The sequence below is a fragment of the Wolffia australiana genome, chromosome 3 (genome assembly GCF_029677425.1).
Source record: "Wolffia australiana isolate 7733 chromosome 3, ASM2967742v1".
Lineage (NCBI taxonomy): Eukaryota > Viridiplantae > Streptophyta > Magnoliopsida > Alismatales > Araceae > Wolffia > Wolffia australiana.
In genome coordinates, this window is record NC_135837.1 from 22,567,403 (window position 1) to 22,582,377 (window position 14,975).

Genomic DNA, 14,975 nt, shown 5'->3' on the forward strand with positions numbered 1-14,975 from the left:
TCCCCGCCTCCTACCTCCTCCGATCTATGGTTTTCTCTCTTTCGATTCCTCTCTACCCAGGAACATCGGCATCCAGACCCAGAAGACTTCGACATTTCTGCTCCTCCAAGACAGGCGGGATTCCACCTCTTCCCTCCTGATCTCTTAATTTCAAGGCAGATAGGAAGCCCCGGCGTCTAGGGCCGCCGGTTTCGCCAGCCACTTCGAACAATTGTCGGGCGGTTGTCGAAAACTATCCCCTAGAAGAGGTCAACTCGCAATATTGCCATCCCCGAGCACCATTGGACGTCCACCAATGCCACCAGACAACAGGCTCTCCCCTCTTCCCCACGGTGTGTCAAAGATCCTCAAACGCTGTCATTGTTCCTAGGAGTATCATTCCCCGTCCGGCCCAGATCCGTCGCCATCACCCAAGCACAAGGGTTCAACATTCTCAGGGCTAGAATTAGCGCCTATCGATTGTTGGGTCGTACGCCGAGAAAAAGACGCTGACCGCTCTGCCTTCGCCCTCATTCTGGGTGACAGAAGTAACATGCGCCGACATAATCACCGTCGGACGCTAGCCTACTCATCGGGAAATTGTGGCCAACATCTAAGCCTCACCTCTCGTCGTGGAATAATGGTGAACACCACAATCAACTGAGGCAGTGGCAGCCCCCGGTTAACTTGCCGAGAAGCTGGTGCCGAGCCCCCCCCCCTCCTGGCATTTGTTAAGGGACGGCGATGACGCCCCGATCGACCACGTTCTGGGGCGGGCGATCGACTGCTTCTAGACTCCATCGACGAGCACCATTTTCCCCTCAGCCCACGTTGATTCTCCATGGATGTGGACTCACCTTGCACTGCGACCACCGGGACCCCATCCCCAGGTCAGCCCACTAATCTTCCCTTACTTGGTGTTGTTATTTTCTTCCTCATACCGACCGCACGTGAACCACCTCCATGACCCTTTTTGCTCTTTCCTTGCCCTTTGTCATTAGCCAGGTTGGGTAGTTGATAGGGAACCTTTGGGACGAGAACACTCCGGTAGAGAATTAGTCACCCATAACTAACTTCTAAGTGAAGGCTTCAACCCTGACCGGGGCACCCCATCCGGAGGCCTCGAGTCAATTACCAGAGTTCGGGGCGCCTGACCCGTACTAGCCCAACCCGACGAACCAGAAGAGCCAATTCCCATGTTAGCGACGGTCTAGTGTTTCTCGTATTTACCTTCATTAAGTGCATCATTCTCATCATTACCAGCTCATTAAATTAATTTGGCGTGCCGCTGTGTTGCAACACGCATCAACCGATCCTGGCCGTAGGCGTGTTGCATCGCAGGCCCTAGCCTACAGGTCACACTACCTCCCCCTTATCTCAGTATCATTACCTTCTTTACTGCTGTCTTCATCGCTCCTCTGTCAAATATTAATGTCATAGGACTATCCATCGCCACGAGAATAGGGAATTCATTTATCAAGTATCGGATTAGGCTCGCTTCTAACAACAGTTGTGGACACTTATGCACAATGATTGCTGCCCACTTTGTCAGCTTCAAGCAGATCTACTAGTTCATTGGGAGTCTGTCCAACCCCTGACCCCTCGTGTCCTCCACCTGATCCTACCGTCCTAGTTAGTGGCATCCTGCATCTAAATACTCTGAATCATTAATTTGTTGCCTCTCAATTCGCCCACCCTCAGCTTGTGGTGTAATATGAGCTGTCAACCCTGGCGCATTGTGTTACATCATTCATCCATTACCCTATTGAATCTATCACTTTCTCACTCTGAAAAGTTATTTTCACTACTTTCTATCTATATAATAGACTCTTTCTCTCTCTAGAATTTCACCCATATCTCTAATTTTTTCCCCCAATTCATAAAAAATACAACCATTTTCACCTTCAAATTCTATTTCTAACTCTTTCTTCACCATTTATTCACTTTCTCTCTCTATCTCTTCATTTCCACCATTCTCTCTAGACCTGTTCTTATCTCTCTCTAGACCTTCCATCATTTTTCCCTTAGTCCCTCTTGAAATCCACCAAAAAAATCAATTTTTTTATACTTTGAAAGCCTCATTTACCATTTGCCGCCACTATCGTGCGGTGGTGTGCGCTGCCATGGAAGGTGAGAGCACCTTCCACCTACCGATCGCATGCGCACACAGCAGTGCGCCCAGTCGGCAGAAGGGTGCTTCCCTACACGACTAAGCCAAAATTTTAGCTGTCTCGAAGCAGCCCGAACCAAGTCGAACCGGGTCAAATCCCCTAATTTTAATTTAATTATTTTTTTAGTGTTTAAAAATCTTCCAAAAAATCAGAAAAATCGCTAAAACTAATATAACCAATTTGAAGTAATTTAATGGTTTAAAAAGTTCTAAAAAATCTCTAATTATCATAATTATTATTTCTAGTGGTTTTTTATGTTCATATAATTCCATAAATTTTAAAAATATTTATTTTCAATTTCTGGTGTAAATTAAAATAAGGAAATTATTATAAAATATTTTTTAGTGTTTTTCTATGTATTTTATGCTTCAATTTAAATCATAGAAAATTATATAAATTAACTAGAAATCCCAAAAAATCCTAGAAATTATATTTCTCACTTTTAAACTAATTTTTTTCACTCCAATTTCAAGAAAAATTGTGAAATGAAATTTCAGCCTCTTTGTGGATCGAACCCTTACTTGCCCTGTATTAACTTTAGAGTATTTAATTGGAAATATTCATAAATATTGTTGACTAAGTCTGGATTGAAAAAACAACATGAAGCTCCTAAATGTGGACTTATCAATTATATAATTATAATATAATTAAGTAAGTAGTTAGATAGGTATAGAGAGAGATTAAGAGAGGATTAAGAGGTTATTAAAGGTAATTAGGGAGTAAATATTTATTTATTGTAGTAGAATATTATTTATATAGGTATGATATTTATGATATAGTTGATATTTAAGTCTTTTGTATTCCCTAGTTCTTTTGTTTTATTTTCTCTGTTCCTCACTTGTTCAGTTCTTCTGTTTTCCCTTCGCTTACTATTTTTTTCTGCATTTCCACGTCCCTTTTTCTTCTGTTCCTCGTCATTTAGCTTTCTCGTTTGTTCTTTCCTTCTTGTTTCTCTTGTTCTTCTTTTGTTTTATTTTGTTATACATTCCATGTTTTTCTTTTATTTTATTATCCTTCTTCATATTATCTGTTCCATTTTTCCAGTTCCCCCGTTCTTCTATTTTTTCTGCAAATCCACGTCCTTTTTTCTTCTGTTCCTCGTCTTTTAGCTTTCTCGTTTGTTCGTTCCTTCTTGTTTCTCTTGTTCTTCTTTTGTTTTAGTTTGTTATACATTCCATCTTTTTCTTTTCTTTTATTCTCCTTCTTCACATATATCTGTTCCATTTCCCCAGTTCCCCAGTTCTTCGTTTTTATCTTCTCTATTCTTCACTTGTTCATTTCTTCTCTTTCCCCTTGGCTAACTATTTTTTCTGTATTCCCACGTCCTTTTTTCTTCTGTTCCTCGTCTTTTAGCTTTCTCGTTTGTTTTTTCCTTCTTGTTTCTCTTGTTCCTTTTTTATTTTCTTTTGCTATTATGTCCATCTTTTTCTCCTCTTTTATTCTCCTTCTTCACATATTATCTGTTCAGTTTCTCCAGCTCCCCGGTTCTTCTTTTTTATTTCTCTGTTCTTCACTTGTTCATTTCTTCTCTTTCCCTTTGCTTACTATTTTTTCAGCATTTCCACGTCCTTTTTTCTTCTGTTCCTCGTCTTTTAGCTTTCTCGTTTGTTTTTTCCTTCTTGTTTCTCTTGTTCCTCTTTTACTTTCTTTTGCTATTATTTCCATCTTTTTCTCCTCTTTTATTCTCCTTCATATATTATCTGTTCAGTTTCTCCAGCTCCCCGGTTCTTTTTTTTATTTCTCTGTTCTTCACTTGATCATTTCTTCTCTTTCCCTTTGCTTACTATTTTTTCTGCATTTCCACGTCCTTTTTTCTTCTGTTCCTCGTCTTTTGGTTTTCTCGTTTGTTCTTTCCTTTTTGTTTCCTTTGTTTTTCTTTTGTGTTATTTTGCTATTATTTCCATCTTTTTCTTCTCTTCTATTCTCCTTCTTCATTGATTATCCCCGGTTCTTGTTTTTTTCTCTTCTCTGTTCTTCACTTGTTCATTTCTTCTCTTTCCCCGTCGCTCACTATTTTCTTCTGAATAGCGGGTCCTTTTTCTTCTGTTCTTCAGCTGTTTGCTCTGTCGTTTATTATTTGCTTCTTGTTTTGAGCAAGAGTATTTATTTTATTTGTTTCTAACCTGTCCAAACGAAATTTTGCAGATGCAACTGAAAGACCCTGGACTTATTCCGCGTCGAGCTTCTTCAACCTTGCTGAACAAAGAAGAAAGAAAAATGATGGTTCATCATAGCTTTTGGGTTTGTATCAAAGGGTAGGTCGTCACAGCTTCAAAATCTAATTTTTATTACAGTGGCATAAATTTATGCCAGTGGATTGAACTTTATTTTTCTTTGGAGGATTTCATTATGGGTTTAAGTAACTACTGAAATTGCAAGTTTTCCTACAACCATCCTTGATCTTCACCCTTGTGCATGTTTTATTTTATATGGAACTTATGAATATCTTTTGCAAAACATATTCAATTGAGTAAAATCATTCAATAAAGTAGCACATCATTCAATAGAGCAAGATTCACATCCATAAATCTTCTTAAAGACCCAAGAATTGAAGACCAAATAATCTCCCATCACATCCATGCCGTCCTGTCTGTTTGGCCCACGCTCTCGTCCTGTCCCATCCCCTCCCCTCCACCGTCCAGAACTCCAGTTTCTTAGTCCATGGACGATAAAAACGTCCCATCCAGAGAGAGACGGACGATTCGACATCTCATCATTCATCCGAATCAGTGCACAAAAAATACCGTCCCGTCCGCATCCGTGCAGTATACATAGAAGATTGTCCTGGCCACTGGTTAATGGCATCAATCTCAGTAATGACAAGGGGAAGATCGTCATCCATGCCAAATACTCCCTCTTAAATTACTGAAATGGTCATCAGGTAAAATTTACAGTACAAGTAGCGCCACCATGAATCAAGGGCCAATTACGTAAGTATGATCCGATCTCGTCTCTTTGTATACAGCTGAAGATTGACGAAGAAGACAATCTTCCACCGCACCCGGCTTCCTTTCCACGATTATGATCAAAAAGAGATCCATGATAACGCCGATATTGATGATGATGATGATGACGATCAGGAGAAGAACCGCATGAAATTGTTGGCATAGGCCATCGGCTTCACATCCGGGTGCGGCTGCCACAACCCACAGAGATGAGAGAGAGATAGAGATGTGAGAAAGGTGAGATAGAGGAAACTCACCACAGCGGAGAAGGAGACGATGTCTGGTTTTAGCAGAGGGGCTTGGAACCGGATGAAGGCGCCCTTGTTGCCCATCTGCATCATCAAACCAAAATAAAATTTCAACGATCTATCCTCTTCAACCATGCCATTATCATCACCGAAAATCATGATCCACGTACCTGGTCGCAGTAGTTCGGGGCGGAGAAGACGGTGATCAGCTTCCCGCCGTGCTCAATCTCGTACCCTTCGTCCTTCACCTCGTGTGATCGCACCACAAGCTCTATAATCCACACATAAAGCATTGCTTAATCACCAAATTCAGACAGCTAATCTCTCATGATTAAGAAGAAAGACCCACCTAGATTATTGTCCTCCAAGAAGCGCTTAGTCACGTCACCACCGAACGAAAGACCCACCCCTCGCTTGCTGGGTCCCCTCCCTGGCAGTGGCTGGGGATCACTCCACAGCACCTCGCACATCAACCCTAATACCAAAGTCAACCGGGGTCAAAAGATGATCCATACGACAGGAAAGTCAATGGAATTGATACCTTCTTCGGGAGGTTCGCGGAACCGGTCTATGTTGCGGATGTCGGAGAGTTTGACTCCGTCAACGCTGAAGAGGCCACCGTGGACAATGAAGACCTTGTGGTTTATGACATGGGCCAGGGGCAGGCAGCAGAACACCTCGGCGAAGAGCTCCACAAAGGTATCGCTCAGCTTCGACCGGACTTCACCTTCGAACCCGTAGATCTTGTTCATGCTCTTGCTCTCATGGTTCCCTCTCGCAAGGTACATGGCTAAGAACCCAAGGTAAAATTCAAACTCCGCTCGCAGACTTTACATAGTTGATGAAGACAGAGAGAGAGGAGAGAGAGATGTCATATACCTCGTGGGGACATGCACATGAAGGCAAATAGAGTGAGGATGACTTCCAAAGAGAAGGAGCCTCGGTCAACGAAGTCCCCATTGAACAAGTACGGGTTGCTGTCTGAGGGTAGCCCATTCAGCTCAAATATGTTCAGCAGGTCATAAAACTGCAATTTCATAATATTACGAGCTGAAAAACAAGAAGTCCAAGAGTCCAGCTGAAAGACTGAGTTCGCGTGTCATACTTGACCATGCACATCGCCGCATACTGTGAAGTTGGCCCCATCTTCCACGTTTATATCCACAAGGGTAGGTTTGTCAAGAAGTATTTTTCGCGTTTGCAGGACTATTTGGTAGGCATATCTGAATAGGAAATATGGAGCCATTAACCAGAATATACAAAATATGGGACATAAAAAGATATTAATGCTTAGATTCGAACCTTCTGTGAAGGGTTTTCTGGTTTTTGAAATCGTCCATCATTTTCTTAACAAACCCCTGCGTTATCACATCTCCTTCTATTCTAGCACCACTATACTGTGGCTCGACTTCTAAATGTAGATTAAGGTAAACAAAGAAAATTAGTAGACTGCATCTAGAATTTTTGAAAAATCCAAAAGATAGAGTTAATAACAGTGTAGAAGAAAAAATAACCTATGGAATGAAAATCAATAGACGTGGCAACCGATTTTCTTTCAGCGTCTCCAGTGGAAATTGCTTCCTCAAACCGGAGCTTTTGCACGGCTTTCTCGCACTCCTTCAACTTCTTGGCCGCATCAGGATCGTTTGGGCAAAGCCTTTTCAACTACAATTATAAAAATTAGAGTTCACATAAAATCAACTTATTCTGAAAATTTATTTAAAGAAATCAACTTATCCTGAAATCAAGAAAATTTTACAATAAAATGTCACCATAAAAGCCTATATCCAATCCAGCAGGAAGTATGATAGATTATTCTGTACAACGAGGTTTACTTCTTCAATCAGATTCTGTAACTGGCAGCGGAGGAGTGTTTGCAATAAGTACGAGAAAACAGAAAAGAAATGAAATAAGGGATGCTATATCACATTCTACAGAAAATACTACAATCTTCAACAATACCTTTTATGGGAAAGAGAAGATCACCGGAGATCAGTTATCAACCAATCTCGAACTCTAATTATGATAATTACGGTTAAAAAGAATACTTACACAACTGGTAAATGAAATATTTTTATAATAATTCTCGGAGTTCCACGACTCTCTTACATAGCATGCTCATATGGTCCAATCGAGCTCAAAGAAAATACACCATACGTCTGCAAATACCTGCTGGAAGTCTTTCAAGGCGTCCTTAAATTTTCCCATTGCCATATGGGCTGCACCCCTTCTGTAATATCCCTGAAAGAAATCAAGTAACAACAAACAGATCAATTTTTAAAACCAAGATGGGATTCGGGACACGAGCAGAAGGGAAAATACATGCCTTTGAGTACTTGGGGTCAATATCAATCGCCTTGGTTGCATCTTGGATGGCACTTCCGTACTCCTCTAACTTTGAGTGTGCGAATGCACGGTTAGCCCAGTAGACAGCGTTCAGACCATTCAGCTCAATTGCTTGACTATACAGGTCAACAGCCTGGAAAAATTTGTGACCTGAGAAAATAAAAATGTTTGAGATCAATAGACACAGAAAACAAAGGAAACGAGCGATCTTCTTTTAAAAGTGTCTACGAAAAAGAGAAAAACAGTAAATCCGCGTTACATTTGAAGGCTTCATTAGCCTGAGTCTTGATTTGTTCGGCCCGCTCAACGTCTGGCTGGGAAGCGTCCCCCATAATGAGCCTCAAAAGGTTGTTTATAATACTCCCGGAAACTGATCGGCAAGAAAAACAAGACAAACGAACTCGTGATTCTGAGAAAGAGGTGTGAAATACTCCATGATAAGACAAGAAAAAAACATCAACACATTTAACCTAATTTTTCAAGCAGCACGAAAAGTGGGATCATGAAGAATGGCACTACAGGATGAGATTCATCTTTGACGCATTTTCACGTAATTGTGCAAAAAATAGAGATTAAAATTTCACTCGCGATGTGATTAAGAAATCCTGGAAAATAATCATGGGCCAAGAAGCTACTCGATTAAAATGACAGAAAATACAGAGTTGTTCAGCGAGATGAACCGGAGAGACTGAACAGCAGAATCACGCCACGGTTCTCGCAATCAACGTCGGGAAGGAGCGGAGATAGCAATCACCTCAACCAGTAGCAATCGCTTCAACAACAAACGATTAACCAAGTTCTATATGCTTGCTCACGATCTGGGAAGGAATGATATTGCCCCCAGGAAAAAAACCCTAATCCCACGTTCAAACCTTGAACAAAGGAGGAAGAAAAACCAGACTAAGCAGCCCCGAAACATTTATACGCAGCCAGAAAATCTGAGCCGTACACTTTAAATCTCTCCTGAAACAACACGTGGCGATCTCTCGTTGATTTCATCTCGCGCTCCTAATTCCTTAATTGACTGGCTCGTTGATCGGATGACGGATAACGGATGATGTAAAATAACTTGTTCGTCTCGACTCGTCATCCTCTATCCGTCATCCTTTAAACAGGTGGACAGATGACTAGAAAAGTCATTTCCATTATTAGTCATCAGACATCTCGGACCGGTCTGATGACGATGACTAAAGTCGGGAGGGGACCGGATTGGTAAGGATGACGAAATTCAGAAGGCTACTGATGACAATAGTGCAGGGACGCGGACGGGATGGTTTTTTTGTCCCAGGACGAAAAAATCATCCCGTCTGCGAGGTTGGACGAAAATCGGCACGGACATTTGTGAAAGAATATTTGGACCTATAAAAAGTGGAATTTGTGGTTGTGGAAATTATCAAGTGATCGGAGCTGAAAAGGAAGACCCAAAATTTTGTGAACAATGTGGAGTCGAGTTTGTTGATTCTCGTGTACGAAGATATCAAATGGGATACATAAAACTCGCCTGTCCAGTAACTCATGTGTGGTATTTAAAACGCCTTCCTAGTTATATCGCGAATCTTTTAGATAAACCACTTAAGGAATTAGAGGGCCTAGTATACTGTGATGTGTGATTTCATCGAAATTAGCATTTTACAGATTCGAACTGAGAAACTGTCATTCCATTGAATCTGGAATTAACTTGATTTACCTATCTCAATAAAGTTTATGACTGGTTCGAAGAGCGTCTTGAGATTCAGGCGATTGCAGATGATATAACTAGTAAATATGTTCCTCCTCACGTGAACATATTTTATTGTCTAGGGGGAATCACACTTACTTGTTTTTTAGTACAAGTAGCTACGGGTTTTGCTATGACTTTTTATTATCGCCCAACTGTTACAGAGGCCTTTTCCTCTGTTCAATACATAATGACTGAGGTGAACTTTGGTTGGTTAATCCGATCAGTTCATTGATGGTCAGCAAGTATGATGGTTCTAATGATGATTTTACACGTATTTCGTGTGTATCTCACTGGTGGATTTAAAAAACCTCGGGAATTAACTTGGGTAACCGGTGTAGTTCTGGGTGTATTGACTGCATCTTTTGGTGTAACTGGTTATTCGTTACCTTGGGACCAGATTGGTTATTGGGCAGTTAAAATTGCGACAGGTGTACCTGACGCCATTCCTGTAATAGGCACATGTTCTTCCTGCTCGATACCGTCAAGAATTCCTGACTATTGCATGGGAACAGGTTCATCTTCGAAGCATTTTTCCCTTTCAATATTTTTCGATTGGAGCCTCTCTCATTCCTTTTATTGAGCATAATGATGCCAATAGGGCGTTAATGAGTTCTAATATGCAGGGTCAAGCAGTTCCGCTTTCTCGGTCCGAGAAGTACATTGTAGGAACCGGACTTGAACGCCAAGCGGCTTTAGATTCGGGAGTTTCAGTTATAGCCAAACATGAGGGTAAAGTTATTTCTACAGATACTCACCAAATTGTTTTCTCAGGTAATGGAAACACTCTAACTATTCCATTAGTTATGTATGAACGTTCGAACAAAAATACTTGTATGCACCAAAAACCTCACGTTCAACGGGGTAAATATGTTAAAAAGGGACAAATTTTAGCCGACGGGGCGGCTACCGTTAGGGGAGAACTCGCTTTGGGAAAAAATGTATTAGTAGCTTATATGCCATGGGAAGGCTACAATTTTGAAGATGCGGTACTTATAAGTGAGCGTTTGGTCTATAGCGATATTTATACTTCTTTTCACATCCGAAAATATGAAATTCACACTCATATGACAAGTCAGGGCCCTGAAAGATTACTAACGAAATATCTCATTTAGAAGCTCATTTACTCCGCAATTAAGACAGAAATGGCATCGTGCTGCTTGGATCTTGGGTGGAAACAGGTAATATTTTAGTAGGTAAATTAACGCCTCAGATAGCGAATGAATCGTCGTATGCACCAGAGGATAGATTATTACGAGCCATACTTGGTATTCAGGTTTCCACTGCAAAGGAGACTTCTCTAAAACTACCTATAGGTGGAAGGGGTCGAGTAATTGATGTGAGATGGATACAGAAAAAAGGGGGTTCCAGTTATAACCCAGGAATGATTCGTGTTTATATTTCACAGAAATGTGAAATCAAAGTGGGTGATAAAGTAGCAGGAAGACATGGGAATAAGGGTATTATTTCAAAAAATTTGCCTAGACAAGACATGCCCTATTTACAAGATGGAACTCCGGTTGATATGGTCTTCAACCCTTTAGGAGTACCCTCACGAATGAATGTTGGACAGATATTTGAATGTTCGCTCGGCTTAGCGGGAGATCTTTTAAATAGACATAATAGAATAGCCCCTTTTGATGAGAGATGCGAGCAAGAGGCTTCAAGAAAACTAGTGTTTTCAGAATTATATGAGGCAAGTAAGCAAACAAAAAATCCATGGGTATTTGAACCCGAATATCCAGGAAAAAGTAAAATATTTGATGGAAGAACTGGAGATCCTTTTGAACAACCTGTCCTAATAACCATCTACTTGTCGTTGTGATAATTCTTAATTCATGAGTTGTAGGGAGGGACTTATGTCCCCACAAACAGAGACTAAAGCAAGTGCTGGATTCAAAGCTGGGGTTAAAGATTACAAATTGACTTATTATACTCCTGAGTATGAGACAAAAGATACTGATATCTTGGCAGCATTCCGAGTAACTCCTCAACCTGGAGTTCCACCTGAAGAAGCAGGGGCTGCAATAGCTGCGGAATCTTCTACTGGTACATGGACAACTATGTGGACTGATGGTCTTACCAGTCTTGACCGTTACAAAGGACGATGCTACCATATCGAACCTGTTGCTGGAGAAGAAAATCAATATATTGCTTATGTAGCTTACCCATTAGACCTTTTTGAAGAAGGTTCTGTTACTAACATGTTTACTTCCATTGTAGGTAACGTATTTGGGTTTAAAGCTTTACGAGCTCTACGTCTGGAAGATTTGAGAATTCCTCCTGCTTATTCCAAAACTTTCCAAGGCCCACCTCACGGGATCCAAGTTGAAAGAGATAAATTGAACAAGTATGGTCGTCCTCTATTAGGATGTACCATCAAACCAAAATTGGGATTATCTGCGAAAAACTACGGTAGAGCGGTTTATGAATGTCTACGAGACCTCCAAGCGGGGCGGTTTCAGTCCACTCGGATGAAAAAACCGTCCCGTCCGGGGGTCTCAGACGAAAAAACCGTTCGGTCCACATCTCTGCACTGATTTTGGACATCAGACGGGACTATCTTCGTCCCGTCCCGTCCATCTTCCACGTCCCAGACGATCCGGAAGTATACTAGTGCAGGGACACGGACGGGACAGTTTCTTCATCCCAAGTAGAAAAAACCGTCCCGTCCGCAAGGTTGGACGAAAACCGGGACGGTAATTCGTCCCGTGACGAACATATGGGACGGTTTTTGTCAACTCAGACGAAAAAAACCGTCCCGTCCGTGTCCCTGCATTGATTCCGGACGTCGGCCTGGACGATCTTCGTCCTGTCCCGTCCATCGACCACATCCCAGATGACGGAACTATACTGATGACAGACTGGTGATGGTGACAAAATGAATGACTAAATTTGGGAGGGGACTGATTACAGATGGGTGACAATAACAACATCCTGTACCATTAGGAAAATTCACTAGGTGACAATTGAGATGAAATGTGGATGGATGAACATATGCCTTGCAGTCTATAGCAGTCAGTCATCAGTGTCCCCATTCACAACTTAGATGTTTGTTAATTTTGATCTCCTCCGCCACAATCTTGACCAAATGTGTGTTTAATATTAATAAACTTCAACTTACTCCACCAAAATGACGTTGGGTACAAAAGAACAGGCACAAAGTCGACCCTCCAGAAGAGAGAGAGAGAGAGAGGAAGAAAGAGGAAAGACGTCAGATTAGAGAAGATCTGGGCCGTCCAATGCAGATCGAGCTGTAGGCAAGGAGCCAGCAAGCCCAGGAGATGCCACCCAAGATGCCAGGGTGGCGCCCCGTCCAATTCCAAGTGGCATCCTCTGCCGAGTCAGTGGCGGGCCACGGTCTCCCAGCGTTGACCAACCTGGCAAAAGACAGTTGAAGACAAAAACCATACGGTCACCGCCAGGTCGACCCCTGCTGAAATCCAAGGCCGGCAGGCGGTGACGGGATCTCAGGCACCCTCCACTGGAAGTCCGACGCCCGGCTGACCCGGTCAACGCCCAGCTTTCCACTGCCGCCCTGGTCAACAATAACATATGAGGACAAAAAACGTTGACTTTTTGACAAACCCATTCACCAGAAACCTGCTTCCGTAATATACATATTTATTGCGTTATTCGTTCATTTTAATCTCAATGGCCAAACAAGGAGTTTAGTCCCGGGCATCAAATATTTCTCCAAGATAAGATGGAGAAAGGGGACGACGACGGTCTCCTTCCTACCTTGGAAGACTGATTGACCGAGAACCCATGATTGTGGTCAACGCCTTGTCCGCAGAACTCGTCAAACTGCCAGTCAACGCCCATGTTCATAAGGTTGCCGGTCAACGGGGCTTCACCGTCTCCGTGGACTCCAGTCCAGCTCACTTGACCGGGGGGCTCCTCTTTACTTTCCTCCGATATCATTGGCGTAGGCTCGCGGTCAGTACGCGTTGACCGAGTTGACTCGGTTTCCACTCTTACCCCCGTGAGAAGAAATCGTCTGTGGGCTGAGACATGGGCGTTCATACTGTGGATAGACGTATCGCACTCCTGGCATAGCAGCGCCCGATCCTCCAGGCAGAAGAAGTAACCGGCGGATTCCTGTTCAAAACAATTGTAAATAACTGTAAGAGTTCTATTCCAAGAATGTGGATAACACGGTTTGTCGATTCCTATTATGATCCTAAGAGAACATTAAAGGAAAGGAGATCAAAATTGGTCTGAACATGGGCGGAAAATTGTAGGAAAATGGTGAACGCCTCGCTTTGTATTTTCAACAAGATTGAATCAACCTCAGCAAGTTTCCTACATGGAAAATTATCCGTTTCAAGGTATCTCCCATTACATAAACTCAATTGGATACCACTCATAAGGCTCCGCGACAAAATTCAGAGGCTACATATCGTTGAATCAGAGGGAAAAGGGTATAAGATTCCTTCAACCGGTCATTGAAACTGAAACTGATGAAACTGAAACTGAAACTGAAACTGATGAAACTGAAAAAGGATCTCTTCTCTTCAAAACCGAAAATTACAGCGGGGAAATTTGACGAAGAGGATCCCAAGTATTTAGCGCGGATGCCACACCAAACCAGGACCAAGAACGCAGAGGAGAATCTAATACTAAGGCGATGTATTTTTCCTATTTACGGTTGGTGATTGGAACGCCCACCTTCCATAAAATCACTACCAAGATCAAACCCCGATTCAATCATCAGCCAAAAAAAAGCGCAAAAAATAAACAACAGATAATTGAAGCGCGAAAGTAAGCCCTGAAGCCAATGACAACTAAAAATCAGCAATTATCATCAGATAATTGATCTTCGGATACCTGGCAGATATCACACAACGGAACCTGAGATGCAGAGCTCGCAGTCAGGGCTACCCTATGGTGCTTACTCGCGAGCTTGTTCGCCGCGTGGACTTTCTCGTCGCACGCCAAGCAAAGAGCCGCTTCGTCAGCGCAGCACAGCACCATAGCCTCGGCCGCCTCGCACACGTTGCACTGTATCTTCATCCCTGTTCTACGCAAAAAATTCTTCAAAACCTAGCTTCGAGAAGCGAGATCTCTTCTCTTCTCCACTCTGCAGATCGTCCCCCCTCCTCCAGACTTCAAACCGCCTCGCAAGAGACGGTAACAACTCTCCGCTGTATTTATACTCTTCACACCGCCTGTAGATCTCGACCCCCCTCCACCGTTCGATTTCCCCGCTCCTATCTCCGCCCTTGAAAATACTGTTTTCTCGGGGTAAAACGATTTATTGTTTTTCGAAATTAGTTTCTGATAAAGCATGCTCTAAGTGAAGCTCAACTACCGAACATTTGAAATTTATTACTTTTAATTGAATGTTTATCTGTATATCTAAGATACGAGTTTCGCTCGTGTGGCTGGACATCTTTCCACGTGAGCTATGAAGTTCGGTGGGAGATATTTCAGTCGGAGCGGCATAAATATCTCCTTCCGTCCACGTAGTCAGCTGACGTTCACGAGTCCAGTGGGCGAAAGGGATGAGGAATATACTCTAGAAAATATCTCGGCCCATTTTCCGGGGTCAACGCCATAGAAAGTA

At 42.4% G+C, this 14,975-nt stretch overlaps 2 protein-coding genes across 2 annotated transcripts; both read right to left on the reverse strand.

The window, feature by feature from the left end:
• Positions 1-4,987: 4,987 nt before the first annotated feature.
• PP5.2 (protein phosphatase 5.2) lies at positions 4,988-8,579 on the reverse strand. Its single transcript, XM_078573122.1, has 13 exons — positions 8,370-8,579; positions 7,949-8,059; positions 7,670-7,839; positions 7,513-7,584; positions 6,858-7,008; positions 6,646-6,754; positions 6,449-6,566; positions 6,223-6,370; positions 5,885-6,133; positions 5,693-5,818; positions 5,514-5,614; positions 5,353-5,427; positions 4,988-5,286 (listed from the first exon to the last, which is right to left on the reverse strand). Exons 2-13 carry the CDS (start codon positions 8,019-8,021, stop codon positions 5,227-5,229), a joined length of 1,452 nt encoding a protein of 483 aa, XP_078429248.1. The 5' UTR covers positions 8,022-8,059; positions 8,370-8,579; the 3' UTR covers positions 4,988-5,226.
• Positions 8,580-12,489: 3,910 nt separating this feature from the next.
• Positions 12,490-14,545, reverse strand: LOC144701334 (uncharacterized). Its single transcript, XM_078573123.1, has 3 exons — positions 14,237-14,545; positions 13,148-13,507; positions 12,490-12,944 (listed from the first exon to the last, which is right to left on the reverse strand). The coding sequence occupies exons 1-3, from the start codon at positions 14,420-14,422 to the stop codon at positions 12,822-12,824; spliced, it is 669 nt and encodes a 222-aa protein (XP_078429249.1). The 5' UTR covers positions 14,423-14,545; the 3' UTR covers positions 12,490-12,821.
• Positions 14,546-14,975: the final 430 nt, after the last annotated feature.

Bases quoted from the DNA above. Each gene is read 5' to 3' on its own strand.
- PP5.2 (XM_078573122.1), bottom strand. From the start codon at position 8,021: ATGGGGGACGCTTCCCAGCCAGACGTTGAGCGGGCCGAACAAATCAAG. The intron at 7,009-7,512 runs GTATTTGCAGAC...TTATAATTGTAG, and splicing joins CCTTGAAAGACTTCCAGCAG to TTGAAAAGGCTTTGCCCAAA. The intron at 6,371-6,448 runs GTATGACACGCG...ATGAAATTGCAG, and splicing joins GCGGCGATGTGCATGGTCAA to TTTTATGACCTGCTGAACAT.
- LOC144701334 (XM_078573123.1), bottom strand. From the start codon at position 14,422: ATGAAGATACAGTGCAACGTGTGCGAGGCGGCCGAGGCTATGGTGCTG. The intron at 13,508-14,236 runs GTATCCGAAGAT...TGTTTTGAACAG, and splicing joins CGTTGTGTGATATCTGCCAG to GAATCCGCCGGTTACTTCTT. The intron at 12,945-13,147 runs GTAGGAAGGAGA...ATTGTTGACCAG, and splicing joins CGGTCAATCAGTCTTCCAAG to GGCGGCAGTGGAAAGCTGGG.